The sequence below is a fragment of the Electrophorus electricus genome, chromosome 12 (genome assembly GCF_041902795.1).
Source record: "Electrophorus electricus isolate QZ-2024a chromosome 12, ASM4190279v1, whole genome shotgun sequence".
Lineage (NCBI taxonomy): Eukaryota > Metazoa > Chordata > Actinopteri > Gymnotiformes > Gymnotidae > Electrophorus > Electrophorus electricus.
Genome location: NC_137508.1, coordinates 16,276,728 through 16,290,423, shown reverse-complemented (window position 1 = coordinate 16,290,423; position 13,696 = coordinate 16,276,728). Strand labels below are relative to the sequence as shown.

The 13,696-nt window shown below is 39.4% G+C and overlaps 1 protein-coding gene across 7 annotated transcripts in view; it reads right to left on the bottom strand.

Moving 5' to 3' along the window:
- Positions 1 to 13,696, bottom strand: part of LOC113588360 (signal-induced proliferation-associated 1-like protein 2) — an 80,296-nt gene that overhangs the window by 23,108 nt on the left and 43,492 nt on the right. For all 7 annotated transcript variants that reach the window (XR_014126419.1, XR_014126420.1, XM_035531596.2 and 4 more), the window contains 2 exons: positions 10,542 to 10,816; positions 1,336 to 1,593 (listed from right to left, as the gene is read on the bottom strand). Coding sequence is in view for 5 of the 7 variants with exons in the window: in XM_035531596.2 (XP_035387489.1) it covers positions 1,336 to 1,593; positions 10,542 to 10,816 (533 nt within the window). In the remaining 2 variants the exon portion in view is untranslated. The remainder of the gene's footprint in view (positions 1 to 1,335; positions 1,594 to 10,541; positions 10,817 to 13,696) is intronic.

Genomic DNA, 13,696 nt, shown 5'->3' with positions numbered 1-13,696 from the left:
TTACATAATTATTGAACACTGTTGCCCTTGACTTGCTCACTGGGGGATTGGACTTGGACATTTGTAAAGCTACTTTGTATCAACATCAGTTGTAAAAAGCACTATATAAATACATTTTGGTTTGATTTGACTGTTAATAGATCAGGTTGGACAGATTTTTTGCAGGTTGTTTTTGCATATAAACTTTTTTACTAAACCTTTAGTAAACAAAGACCTAAGTGTATTACACAGTAAGATTCACTATTTCTACAATGTGTTTTTTGATTTAGATGCATAAAAAATGAAGTGCATGAAAGAAAGCGGGAGGAATCCTCCCTTGCTCATTCACCTTCTACTACATTCCACAGAGTGCAAAGCCTTGCTGGAGAAATTATGTTTCGGTTTTCATGATGTGAACTTGAGCACATCAAATCCCAAATGACTGGGGCGAATGTGTGAATACTGTTCCAATGTAGCAGTCTACCGCTTGACCAACTGCTCACAGCACAATGGTACGACTGAGCTTTTACTGTCTGTCTCACACACATACAAAAACGCCTGTCTGCACACAAAGGACCCCTGCAGTTCTTTGTTAGTTACATACATATAAAATGTTCTTGTGCATTGCTCTGTGGAAATCCCTTCTCTGCATAATGTTCGTTCATTACAGCAATGCTACCAGTGTGTTGGTGAATTAGAAAATAAGTGATTTTTATTTATATTTATATATATATATATATATATATATAAAATAAAAGCTTTATTACTACAGTCTCTTTGGTGCTGACCATGACAGACCTTGTATTATGAGAAAGCTCCTTATTGCCACAAATGGAATTTGAATAATAAAAAAAGACTGAGAGGTGGTAAAGTGCTGAGGCAGGAAAATCAGCTTCCATTGTCTTAATTCTATTTTTGTTTTGCATGCAATAAAAAAAGCTGTAGTCAATATTTCAAAATGCATGAAAAATTGACTTCAAACTTCACTGACAGACATTTGATGGCTTCGTAGCGATATCCTTCTGTCCTTCTGAAGGATCAGGTGAATTGGATTATGTGAAAGAACAATTTATATGTAAATGAACATATAATATGAAGACATTTATTGTGAAATTGCATTTCTTATGTTATCTCTCCTTTTTCTTTTTTTCTTTTTTTTGTTGTTTTTGTTTCATGCAGTTTAACTTAATCTATGGCACAATTTTCAAGGCTGGTTCATAAAGATGTATAAACAAAATGGGAGGAACATATTTACAAAAAAGTAGATTTGTGGCAAAATGGTTAAAAGGAGAGGCTAATGAAAATGGAACACCAGACACACAAAGGTGAAAAGAATGAGGAAAGCTAAGGGAATACCTGGAGCCATCATGCGCTTTCCTGTCAAAAGATGTGCTGCGTGGCATGGAGGTCTGGCTGTGTTGGAGAACGGCCTGGCAATGCCCGCGCTCGGGGCCCTGAGTAGGTGAGCCTCGAGAAAGGGGCTGCCCAGCCGGAGTGGTGGGCACCCGGTGCCAGGTGGTATTCCTCCTGAATGGAGTCTTATACTCACAGGGTGTGCCCTCGCTATCCAGTTTGTACTCCACCATGGGAATGCGGTATAGCTCTGAACAACCCCTGAAATAAAAAAGTGCAATTCCCATTTCAGAGGAATTCAGTTATGAAAAGTGGTAACTTTGCTAATCTTAACAAAACAGTATTTAACCAGAGCAGGTCTAATGTAATGTAAGATCACATTAATGTGGGCACTGTTGACTGAAGCACTAAGAAGGTGGGGTAATTCAGTTATGGACAAAGGATGTATATAATTACATGAAAAAGGGAAGTCTAAAGTCATGTTAGCACTTAGGTTAATCAAACATTTTGCCAAAAGCACTGGGGGAGGTGGCAGGGATAATCAATAGAGCCCAAAAAATGAGATTATTCATACAGGTAGTCTTCTAATCCACAGGAAAGAGTTTTAAATTGAGCTTTATTTATCAGCCATTTCCCTATGGTCTCTCTGTCTCTTGGTTTATACCTGACATTGTTGTGTATAAGGAGAGGTACCAGGCTAATGTCTGAAAAGTCCTTTATAAATCTGTAAGGAATGCTACATTATTCAAACAAAAACATTCCCCTCTAGAGTTGTATTTTTTTTCCCCTTTTTAAAATAGAGGAAACCCTTGAAATTCCTGCATCTACACACATGCACAGCCACACAGACACTTACACACAGCTTAGTCTCCATGTCAAAACAAAGGAATGAGAATTGTGCTTGCATGGGCAAGACAGACCTCCCCAGTGGAGGCTGAAATGTCTGCTTAAGCACCATTCTGAGCCTGTTCTGCTCTCCAGGCTACAGTAGCTCTTGAGCCCAGACCTGGGGTTTTCTTATACTATTGTATGCTACAGGTTTGGGCTAAAGGGGCTAAAGGGGTGTTAAATAACTTGGCCATTATATCTTCCTTTTCTGTCTGCTTAACCAGAGAGAATGCTTCTGGGGCCTCAGTTGTACACATTCAGCCTCAAAACCCATCTGGATCCACTCTTGACTAATTTAATGGGGAGGCATATAGAACTGAGGACAAGACATTAGAGAGAATCAGTGCCTGACTGTTTTGGGACATTGACAGCTCAGGTCCCGGTTCATTATGTGTCCAGCCTTGAAAAGACGTACTTTGTTTATGAAAGCTTACCTAATTGAAATGAGCCTAGTTGGATTTCTACAGTTATCACAGATATATAAATGTACACATAGGCACACTTACAAACACATGCACACAGAGACGTGTGTGCACATTCGCATGCACAAACACATGGACACAGATGCACAGCCCATGTTCCACGTGCAGTTGGATACCATGATCATTCAGACATTTAAGAGTACACACAGTGATGACCAGAGAGCAGCCTGCACACAGTGATGACCAGAGAGCAGCCAAACACTAACCTCCTCTTAAGTTAGCGTCATTATACTGAATGACAGTCACAAAAGGCAGGACATTTGTAAATCTATTTAACCTAATTAACCTAATTTAACCTAATTAAAATCTGCAGAGTGGAAGTGCTGAGTAAACCATGATTAGATTTCACTTACTGGGCAGTGGGATATAATAGGTAGTACTGCACAAGAGCTGCACAAATCAAAACAGTAAAAAGCTAAACTAACCTAATTAATTATATACAGGATTTCGCCATATTCACAATTGTTCATCCAGGTGTTTTTTTTTTGTTGTTGTTTTTTTTAACAAATTAAAAGAATGTCAAGGACATCATAAAAACAAATTAAGCACTTAATTAATGGCCTTTTTAGTGAGTCAGCTAACATGGTCATTAAACAGATTAAGCGTGCGTCCCTCAAGCCGTTTTGCCACACATCCTTAACTTTAGTACAGGTTAAAAAAAAGGTCTCAGCTGCTTAAATACTCTCCACGACCGTTTGGCCTCTTTCCTGATCACACAAAGCAATCCATCTCTTGTCTACATTTGCCTGAAATAAGAATTCCCCCCACCCATTGCAGTAAGGAATTGAGAACAAATGGCAACCTGCAGTCTGTCTTCACTAGATTCTGTCTACCTGGTAACTTGAGTTAAACAACATCTATTTCAGTTTTACAAAAGCTCAGTTTTTTGTTAGAATTTGCTTTCCAATTGATTTAAAGACATATTCCCTTCCACGAGAACAGCTTAGAGTTACCATGAAGTAAAATTTTGCAGGAGGGCCAACGCTTGGCTCACACCAAAGAGCTGATGGAAAAGCCAGGAGAAGGAGAGAGAGTGGGGGAACATTCACACCCATAGTCAACCAGTAGTCTCTTAGCTTCAATCAGACCAGAGGTTGCTTTAGAGGTCCAGATTTAGAGGGCTCTTTTCTACCATTGCCTGCCAAGAATCTTTCTCTCTCTCTCTCTCATGAAAACAGAAGCTGCTACAGCATGTCACAAGCATACCATACTGCTAATGTGTCAACAAAATATTTTCATTTCTGTCATTTCTGATTTCAGTCTTCAAAGCTAAGGTGAATAGGCAAATATATTATTTTACTGATTTTAATCAGTATGCTTAGTTAAGCACATTTGTGTTTTTACACATGAACAGGTTAAATTACCTTGATATATATAAGCTTATAAGTTATTGTCATGGTACTTGCAAGAGCATCATCAGTTACTGCTATTAATTACTCATTACATACTCTAAAGAAAAAGGGTGCTATTAAATCAAATGCGTCTCATGCGAGAAAATTTTCATGTTCGTATCTTAAATGTCTTGTATTTTTGTCAGTTTCTATGACTGTGTAACATCAGATTAATCAAACAAATTTACTAAATTGTTCTACTATACTAATAAATAGCACTGTACAAGATTGCACAGCTGTGAGGATTAATAATTAGCATATCTGATGTTTTACAAGGTTAAGTGCCCGTACCACAGGTCCAGAAGTCTTTCATTAAAATATATCACTAGAACAACATAAATGTTGGATACAGAAACTCCTGTATGGTCACAAACACAAAGATATAGTTTAATATGAAATCAGATTTTGAAAGTTCTTGCAAAAGCAAGGCAAGGGAGAAGATTGAGAGAAAAAGTCATGATAAGGGATAGGTGAAATGCACTGTCAGTGTTTCATTGGAGGACGTTACTCTGAATATGGACCATCAATATCAACATCATGAAGTGTAAAGTCACAAGAGCAGAGCTGTAATTGATTAGTTAAAAAAGCCTGGCTTCAAAGAAGAGAACTGCAAATAGTTTGTCAAAAAAACATCCATAGACCTGTGCTGACAGCCATTTTTAGTAACAACTTAGAAGTACCTCTCATTTGTATTGATTGATCACATGGACTCAGGTGGGAGTACGCTCGGGGTGTTTGTTGCTACTGCTTCTCGCCGGATCTTTTACTTTTTGCTGCTATGTTTTTCTTTCACAGACAATCATTTGATTATTTTTCTTTTTTTTTGGTTTATGTTCTGTGTGGGTGTGTCTCAACCTTACCTGCCTTCCTGCTGCGAGCTCTCTCCCTACTAACCTTCACTTTGGCTGCCTCTTTATTGGGTGAGTTTTTAACCACTCTTTGAAGTTGTTGGCTGTCAGCACCTGGATATGTTTGGTTGCAAAGTGTGTCCTTGCTGTTCTTGGGCTGGTTGTTGATTGGTATAGCAGGATGGCTAACGTAGCATGGTACACAGGTCCGAGTCGCACTGGCCACGGCTTTTTCTACCGATGTGGACTGTGTCAATAAAGATCTGCCATGATCTTTTTTGGTTGTATGCAGTAGCTTTTTTTCCATTTTTTGCCTTGGAGTGTTCATGGCTGGCCTACCTGCCTGTTACTACTGGGCTATGCTGCTCCAATACACGCCATTACAACTCCGCAGGTTCTGTCCCCCCTATCACCTGGACATTTCCACCTACATTCTATGCCAGTCACTTGGCACTGCTCACCACCCCCGTTATATTCCTACAGACCTCTGTTCTCTACTTACCACTCATCTGAGTCTGCTATTCCTGTTTTCTGGACAAATGGATGACACCAACAAGTCCCCCCTCCTGCGCCCAGAGAATTAACTTTGATTTTCTTTGCCCTCTCCCTCGCACCGTCTCCCAGCCCCCTTGGGAAAACTAAACAACTAATAAACTTAACTTTGCATTGCTAAACTGTCGCTCCCTCACGGATAAAGCCTCCATATGCCACGATCTTATTATGCAAAACAAAGTTGACTTATTCTCTCTTATTGAGACTTGGCAGCAACCTGAGGAGTACTTACATCTCAATTTACAAACACCCAGTGCCCATAATTATTTGGCTAAGCCCAGAACCCAGGGAAAAGGTGGTGGTCTATAATAACACTCTTAATGTTTCTGCCTGTACCTTTCATGAGGTAACCTCATTTGAATATTTGGTGTTGAAGCTAACTGTTTCCTTACCATTACTGTTTTTGTTAATATAATATAATAACCACCCAGAACATCTTCAGACTTTCTGTCAGAATTCAGTGAACTCACTCTGGCCAGTGCATTCCTATCCATGCTTGAATTCCTATCCGTGCTTGAGTATTTTTCTCTCACTCAACATATTGATTTTTCTACCTACTCTCATGGTCACACATTAGATTTAATCTGCTCTTCTGTCTTAGATGGATCGCTAGTTGGTATCTCTGATCATAAACTTATTGAAGCCATTGCTACCCTCAGTCCACCAAGTCCCTCATCTTTTTCCATAATATCAAAGCTGTTGACACTCTGAATTTCTCTGCTCACCTCTACTCCTCTCCCCTGATGTCTGTTTCAAAACTGTCCTCTCGTGATATATTCTCTCTCTATATATAACATTTCCATCTCTGAGCTACTTGAACAGGTAGCACCTCTCAAGTCCAGGCAGGTTCCCTCTGGTTGTTGTTCTCCATGGTTTACCCCTGAGTTACATACCCTGAAAACCAAAAGGTCGGCGCCTTGAACACCTCTATAAGATAACTGGTCTCACTGTTTATAAAGTAGCCTATTCTGACCATATGCTCAATTATAGGTCAGCTCTAAATACTGCCCGCTCACACCATTTCCTCTATCAATGGTCCCAGACATAAGCCCAAAACTCTCTTTTCCACTATTAAGAAGATCCTTCAGCCTCCATCTTCCTCTTTATCTGGTGCTGTTGAACAATGCAAAGGTTTTCTTAGATTCTTTAATGAAAAAAAATAACCAAAATTAACCAGCTTTTTCCATCTGCTCTCCCTACATCCAATTATGGGGACACCCTTCTCACCCCTGCTTCCCTAATCTCGGAGATTATAACAAAATCTAATTCCTCTCCCTGACAACTTGATCCTGCCCCCACTACTCTTCTTAAGAAGTGTCCTTCTGCTATTTCTACTCCCATCTGTCATCTGATTAATGCATCCCTTACTTCAGGTTGTGTTCCTTCAGCTCTCAAAACCTCAGCTATCACTCCCATTCTTATAAAACCTTGATTAAATGCTGCACTTCTTGATCTTTCCAGCCCATTTCCAATCTCCCCTTTCTGGCCATGGTATTAGAAAACGTTGTAGTTTCTCAACTGCGGTCTTTCTTAAATACACAGGCTCTATTTGAACCTTCTCAATTTGGTTTCCATCCTATGCACAGCACTAAGACAGCCCTCTTACATGATCTAAATGATCTTCTTCTCTCTGCTGATTCTGGTGACCTGAGTATTCTCCTCCTTCTAGATTTAAGTTCTGCATTTGACACAATTAATCATAACGTACTCATTGCCCGTCTCTCAACCACTGACATTACTAACACGGTTCTTGAATGGTTCTCACCCTATATTTCTAATAGAACACATTATGTTGTTTTAGGTAAACACAAATTGCGCATTGCTACTGTCACTCAAGGTGTTCCCCAGGGATCTGTCCTTGGCCCTCTCCTGTTCATTATCTATATGCTACCCCTTGCTCAGATTATCCGCAGGCATGGTCTTCATTTCCACTGTTATGCGGATGACACTCAGATCTATATTAACACCAAGGCTAACACATGCCCAACCACCTCCTGGTTTACTCTCCTGTATCCAAGATGTCAAGCAGTAGATAAACATAAACTTCTTAAAACTCAATTCTGATCAAACAGAATTTCTACTTATTGGCCTGAATTCCAAAATATCAAAATTCTCCAATCTTAAATTATATCTGGACGGTATCTTAATCAGTTCCTTATCCACGGTTAGGAAACGTGGTGTACTCTTTGACTTTTCTCTCTCTTTTGAACCCTATGTCAAGTCCCTGGTCAAAATGCCCTTTTTCACCTGTGTAATATTGCTAGGCTTAGGCCCATGCTCTCCACACATGATGCTCAGACCTTGGTTCATGCCTTCATCACCTTCATCAATCATCTTGATTACTGTAACTCTCTTCATTGGCATCCCTAACAAAACCATCTGCTCACTTCAATATGTCCAAAACTCAGCCGCAAGAATCATCTTACATAATCATCTTACATAAAAGAAACCAGTCTACATCACTCCTAAGTCTACATCAACTACGCTGGCTCCCCGTCCCTGGACACATTCAGTTTAAAATCCTCCTCCTTGCATACAAAACTCTGCACAGTCTTGCACCTCCCTATCTAGCTCAACTCTTACACCCTTACTGCCCCACCCATACACTTCAGTCCTCTAATGCAGGCCTCCTCTCCATCCCCAAGTTTAGACTGGTGTCTGTAGGAGGCAGATCATTTAGTATCATGGCCCCAAAACTATAGAACACTTTACCACAATCTCTCCATCTCTGCTCCACACTCTTTCCTTCAAATCTCAACTTAAAACATACCTCTTTTCTTATCCGTATTTGTTAATTATTGTGTTTTGTCAATTTGTCAATTTTATTTTTTTATTGGTTTTTTTTTCTTCACCATCATGGTAAAGAAATTGAACTTATTATTATTAATATCATTATTTGAGCCTTCATTTCTATCTAAGATAGACAAGCAAACTGCAAAAGGCACATCAATAAGATTAGTCCATCAATGGCAAAAACATAATTAATGAGCATTTAAAAATAAGTTAATAATTCACTTTAAAGATGTCTAAAATAATGCAGTGGTTGGGACTTACACACAGTAACTATGGAAGATTTAGAAATTCTATAGTTACTTTAGCACTTATTCACTGAAGGCAAAGGCAAACTCACCTACATTCAACTCCACCTGCAACAACACTCCCATTAATAAAAACATGGCTAGAAAACTGCACATGTGCTGTGTGCAAATGCAAAAATTGATACAGTTCAGCCTTATACACTCTATTATTTTTATTTTTACAAATACTTATATATGTATTATTATTTAGTTTGTGCAATAAGTGCGTACTTTAAGTAGATTAAATCTCTCAGTATAGTAATAAAGGAAAGGGCTCCCAAACTGCATGAATTTAAGATCACCTCCTGCTACTCCTGTGTAAATAAATAGATTTTCTGGGTCAGGCCAATATTAGATCCATAGCTCATTTTATTCTAGATGGACCACTGCATAGCCTTAAAAAAGGCATTAAGGTCTTCATAAATATACTGAAGAAACACACTAAAACAGTAAAAGTGAGATATTAAAGACTTAATTTCTTTCATTTAAGGAACAGAAATTACTTATTCACAGCTTACAACTGGTATTTTGAAGAAGAAAAAAAACTAAAACAACACTAAGGGAGTATAAGGGAGGCCTCTGTTTAAGTAAAAAAAAAAAAAAAAAAGTCTAATCTGAAAGAGGTACTGTGCACAGAGGGCATCTTAGAATGCTAGGAGGACAGATAAACTGTGTAAGTCAATGAAGCTTTATCTGTCCAATCAGAAATCACAGTCACAGATAGGCCATTTCCGAGTACTGAAAACAGAGCCTGTAGCATAGCATGCATTAATTGGTACATTGGGTGTGGGCAGACATCTCTTATCCAACGGAGCTGCTCCCAGGTCTTGTTTTGTGCGTCTAGCCATTAGTGAGTCAGGGCCAATCATCTCCCACAAATTCTTTTGTCTTGAGTTAATGGAAGTGGAACTGAAGATGCTGTATTTTTTCCTTTCCTTTTTTAAATGTAAAGCAAGAAGAGACAAATCAAAGGATCTGCAAGATTCTGCACTGGCCTCCAGCCAAAGGCCTGAAAAGAAAAACATGTTTTTTGGCATGTGTGTTCTTGCAAGCATGTGAACCAGTGTGGGTAAGGCTATCCAAGTTACTGGATGAGTGAATCTAATAATGTTCTCAGAATCTAATAATGTGTTGGATCCAGGAGTTCAACAAGATGGTGTAATAAACTACGCCTTTGGGTACAGTAGTGGTTCATTTGATTTGTGTTAGTGCTCGGTGAACTCAGATTATAAGGGTGTCTTTACGCATCATCACATGACTGGCCTAAGAGGGTCTCATTATAGTTGACATAACGGAGAACATACTGGAAACATCAGTGCCATGACTGGAGATGATCTGTATGGACAGCAGCCTTTATTTTTTCCTCCTATGCATTCTTGCTCATGATGAAGTAAAGAAACTCCCTTACTATGTAGCCTAACATACTCCATGGCTGTACCATATCAGCTCTTTTGATTAAGCCCTTAAAGTATACAAGAGAACAGGAAAATATATAACACCAACTGACCAAACAAGAGAAAGAATAAAGCCACAAAACTGGTCTGTACAAAGCCAGACAGCACAAAAAGGTTCTATTAATCAAGCACCCCACATTCAGACTGTCAGCAGAAAAACCCATGTTCGTTCTGCCCCAGCCTAGCTGGTGTGATGCCTCACCCACTGAAACACACACTCATTGGTACAAAAGCACTCATCTGTTTTCTGTCAGCCTGTGAGGCAGTAAAGGCACACAGAGATTCAAAAAGACAAACAAACAGGCATGCCACGCACCACTTTATGAGCTTTTATTTTTCAGTGGAATGCTAACAGTAGAAGGATTATAGCAAGCAAACAAGTGGCATGCCAGAGCTCTTCAAGACACTTTAAAGAGCTTCCAGAACACTAGAGAACGTCTGACAGGAACAGGAGTGTTGTAGCTTATCCATACAGTGAGGGGAAAAAAATGGAGAAAGAGGAGAAAGAACTTAGCACCTTCTGGGAGTACCGTCTTCATGAGGCTGGATAATGACCACTTTGACGGTGATGGAAGTGCGCAGCAGGTCAATCATTTGCTCATGGGTGAGTGTGGCCACAGCCACTTTGCAGATCTCTACAAGCCGGCTGCCCTGCCGTAGGCCGGCTTTCCATGCGTAGCCGAAGGCTTCCACGTCGGCCACGATGCCTTCAAAATTCACATGGAAGCCCAGCTGTCCAATGCCATTCCGGCGCAGAGTCATCTCTGTGGTCTCACAGCCCCGGGTCACGACCTAAGACACACACAGACACAGGTACACAGACAGGCAGACATGTGCACACACGGACAAACAAACAGGCAAACAGACAAACAGGCACACGCGAACACAAAAGACGTGCGTGCGCACACACACACATGCACACGCACAAACGCGCGTGCACAAGCACAAGCACATGCATGCACACACACAATGATGGAGGGTTAGAATTCAGCACACAAAGAGCTCCAGTGGGAAAGACAGAAAGAAACTGAGGTCAGGGGGCAATTTATCATACTATTAACATTTACATTAAATCCTTCATCAGTGAGGTGAACTAGAGTTAAAAAAGAGTATCCTATGTAAGGAAGGACAAGATCCTCAGTATCTGCTGGCAGTGTTGGCAAAAGGAAGCACTAAAGACACATACGTGCACAAAATCTCACTCACACAGAAATACCCAAAAAGTATTTATCTCAACAATGATGCCATATGGAGAAACAAAATGGATTGCTAAAAACAGAGATAAAACCCAGGCAGAAACACCCAGACAGAGGCTGAAGCATGAGTTTATGTGTCTTGAATCCAAATAGACTTTTAGAGGGACACAAAAGAAAGGAGGAATGGCAGAGTCAGTGGGCAGAGATCTCTCAAGCCTCCCTACTGAAGAACTATATTCAGCATACAGTGTTTCTTAGTTAAAACAATTTGGAAGCTCATATTTGACTAATGGCTCTTTTAGTGCATATGGATATTTTACTGAATGACAAAAGAAACTCAGAAAAAGAAGGAAAGGTGTAATGCCTGTAATTTGTCAAGTTGCAAGAGGTCCTGTTGTGGTCAACAGAATGGTTAATGGGACAAGGATTATAGCTTGACAATTGTGTTCCGAGGATGCTTAAAGCAGGATCTCTTATTACCTAGGAGTACAATTTTATTGCCAGATATGCAAGGTTGTTGAGGGGCAGGCCCCCCAATATACAATAATTTCAGGCCAAAACTTCAATAATGATTAACAGATAATTAATTGAAGAATGACAAATTCACAGTACTCACGGCATGGTGCAGGGTCCCACTGTGAATACACAATATATTGCTCACACAGCTCTTATAGTAAATGGTGAGAGCATAGAGGTTGAAAACACTTAAAATATCTAGGTTTACATATCTCAACAGCGGATGTAATTTCTGAGGAGACTTAGAAGTTTTCTTCTGGGTACTAATAGCCCAGATGGTTTCTATAGCTGTATTGTAGGGATTAGTTAACTTACTGTATTACAGTATGGTTTGGTGCATAGCAAGTTCTGAGAACAAGGCCCTATTGTGAATTGTGAAGACAGCTGAAATACTGACTACTTACAACTTTCACATTTGGACCGCCTTTATAAAACACACTGTCTGATCAGAGCACAAAACATCCTGAGGGAAACCTCTCAGCCCATTTTTAGTTTGTTTTCAGTACTACCATCTGGACAGAGATACCACAGACTCTATGCTAGTACTACAAGGTTTAAAAACAGCTGACTATGCATTTTGCTTATGTATGTATTTATGTATTATTTCTTGACGGAGGCTGATGTTTCTATATGAGATTCATCTATTGTACAGAAAGAGATTCCTGTGACCTAAACTTTTCATAGGCACCTGTGTTGGAAACATATAGCAATAATAAAAAAAAAAAAAATCTAACTAACCAACCTACTTTTACAGATTTAGGGATCTCAAACACACAAGCACTAAAACGTTCTCACTTAGCTACTATTAATTGTGGGAACACTTAAATCTAAATTTTCTTTTAAATCTAGCAAGCAACTGAAAGTATAATCACAGTACTGTTCATATAATGTGAAGACAGAGAGAGAACTGGGAGCAAGGCCAAGTTTGAGTGCATTTAAATTCATTTTGCAATTTTACAGTCCTAGGATTTACAAGGCCAGGTTCAATATGGGACCGTGAAGGTGTGAGGATGAAACAGGTCTGTGATCAACCTTGTGGAGACTGATCCTAATTTAATCCTTTACTGCAATGGACAGAAGCATTAAAAGATGGTCAGATTAGGCAGGGGAAGCAGGTTACAGATTTCTGCTTCATAGATGGAGGACAGATAAGCAACTAAGCAACCAGACATAAAAAGTTCACAGAACACAAAATAAGCATATGAAACAGGCATATTATTGAAGACAGCAATAGACAAACAAACTGACTGAGATCCCATACTTAACTTGACTACAAGTAGTACTCTACATTTTATAGCCAAATCTCTTCTAACCAGACAGGTTAAGAGTGTGAAGGTTGCCAGATGAACAATGGCAGAAATTGAATAGATACTGAACTGAATTATATGGTAGACTACCGGGAAACACTGACGCAGGCCACTTTTTCCAGACCCTCAATGATTTTTCATCTGTGCCCCAAACAAACATAAATCTACTGGGATCAATTTATTAGAGCATGAAATTAGTCTGTATTAATATTAATAAATGTGTTTCAGCACTGTTAGAAGTAAGATGATTTAATTATCCAACCTTGCTTGCTTTCACACCTGTGATGATGCAATATCTGCATCATCTATTTTTAGGAGGATGAATCAATTCCACCTAAAAGGTGTTTAGATGGAACAACACTTAAAAGCCAGAAGACGATGAACAATACCCATTTGTACTTGCATTTAATTTTAAGATCTACTCTGAATGCTTGGCTTAATTTTGGAAGGGTCATTAGCAGTTTTCTGCTAATACATTACTGAGAACAGCACAAAGGAACAAAATGCAGGAGAGGAGAATTAATGCTAGGGCCATAAAAGTATCAGTTCTCTCAAGAAGGCCAAACTTCTCAATGTACCTGCCTTCAATCTAGTTCAAAGAGGCTAATCATTGTGGCCATCTATCTGAGTGGTTCACATTAACTCCCTACCTC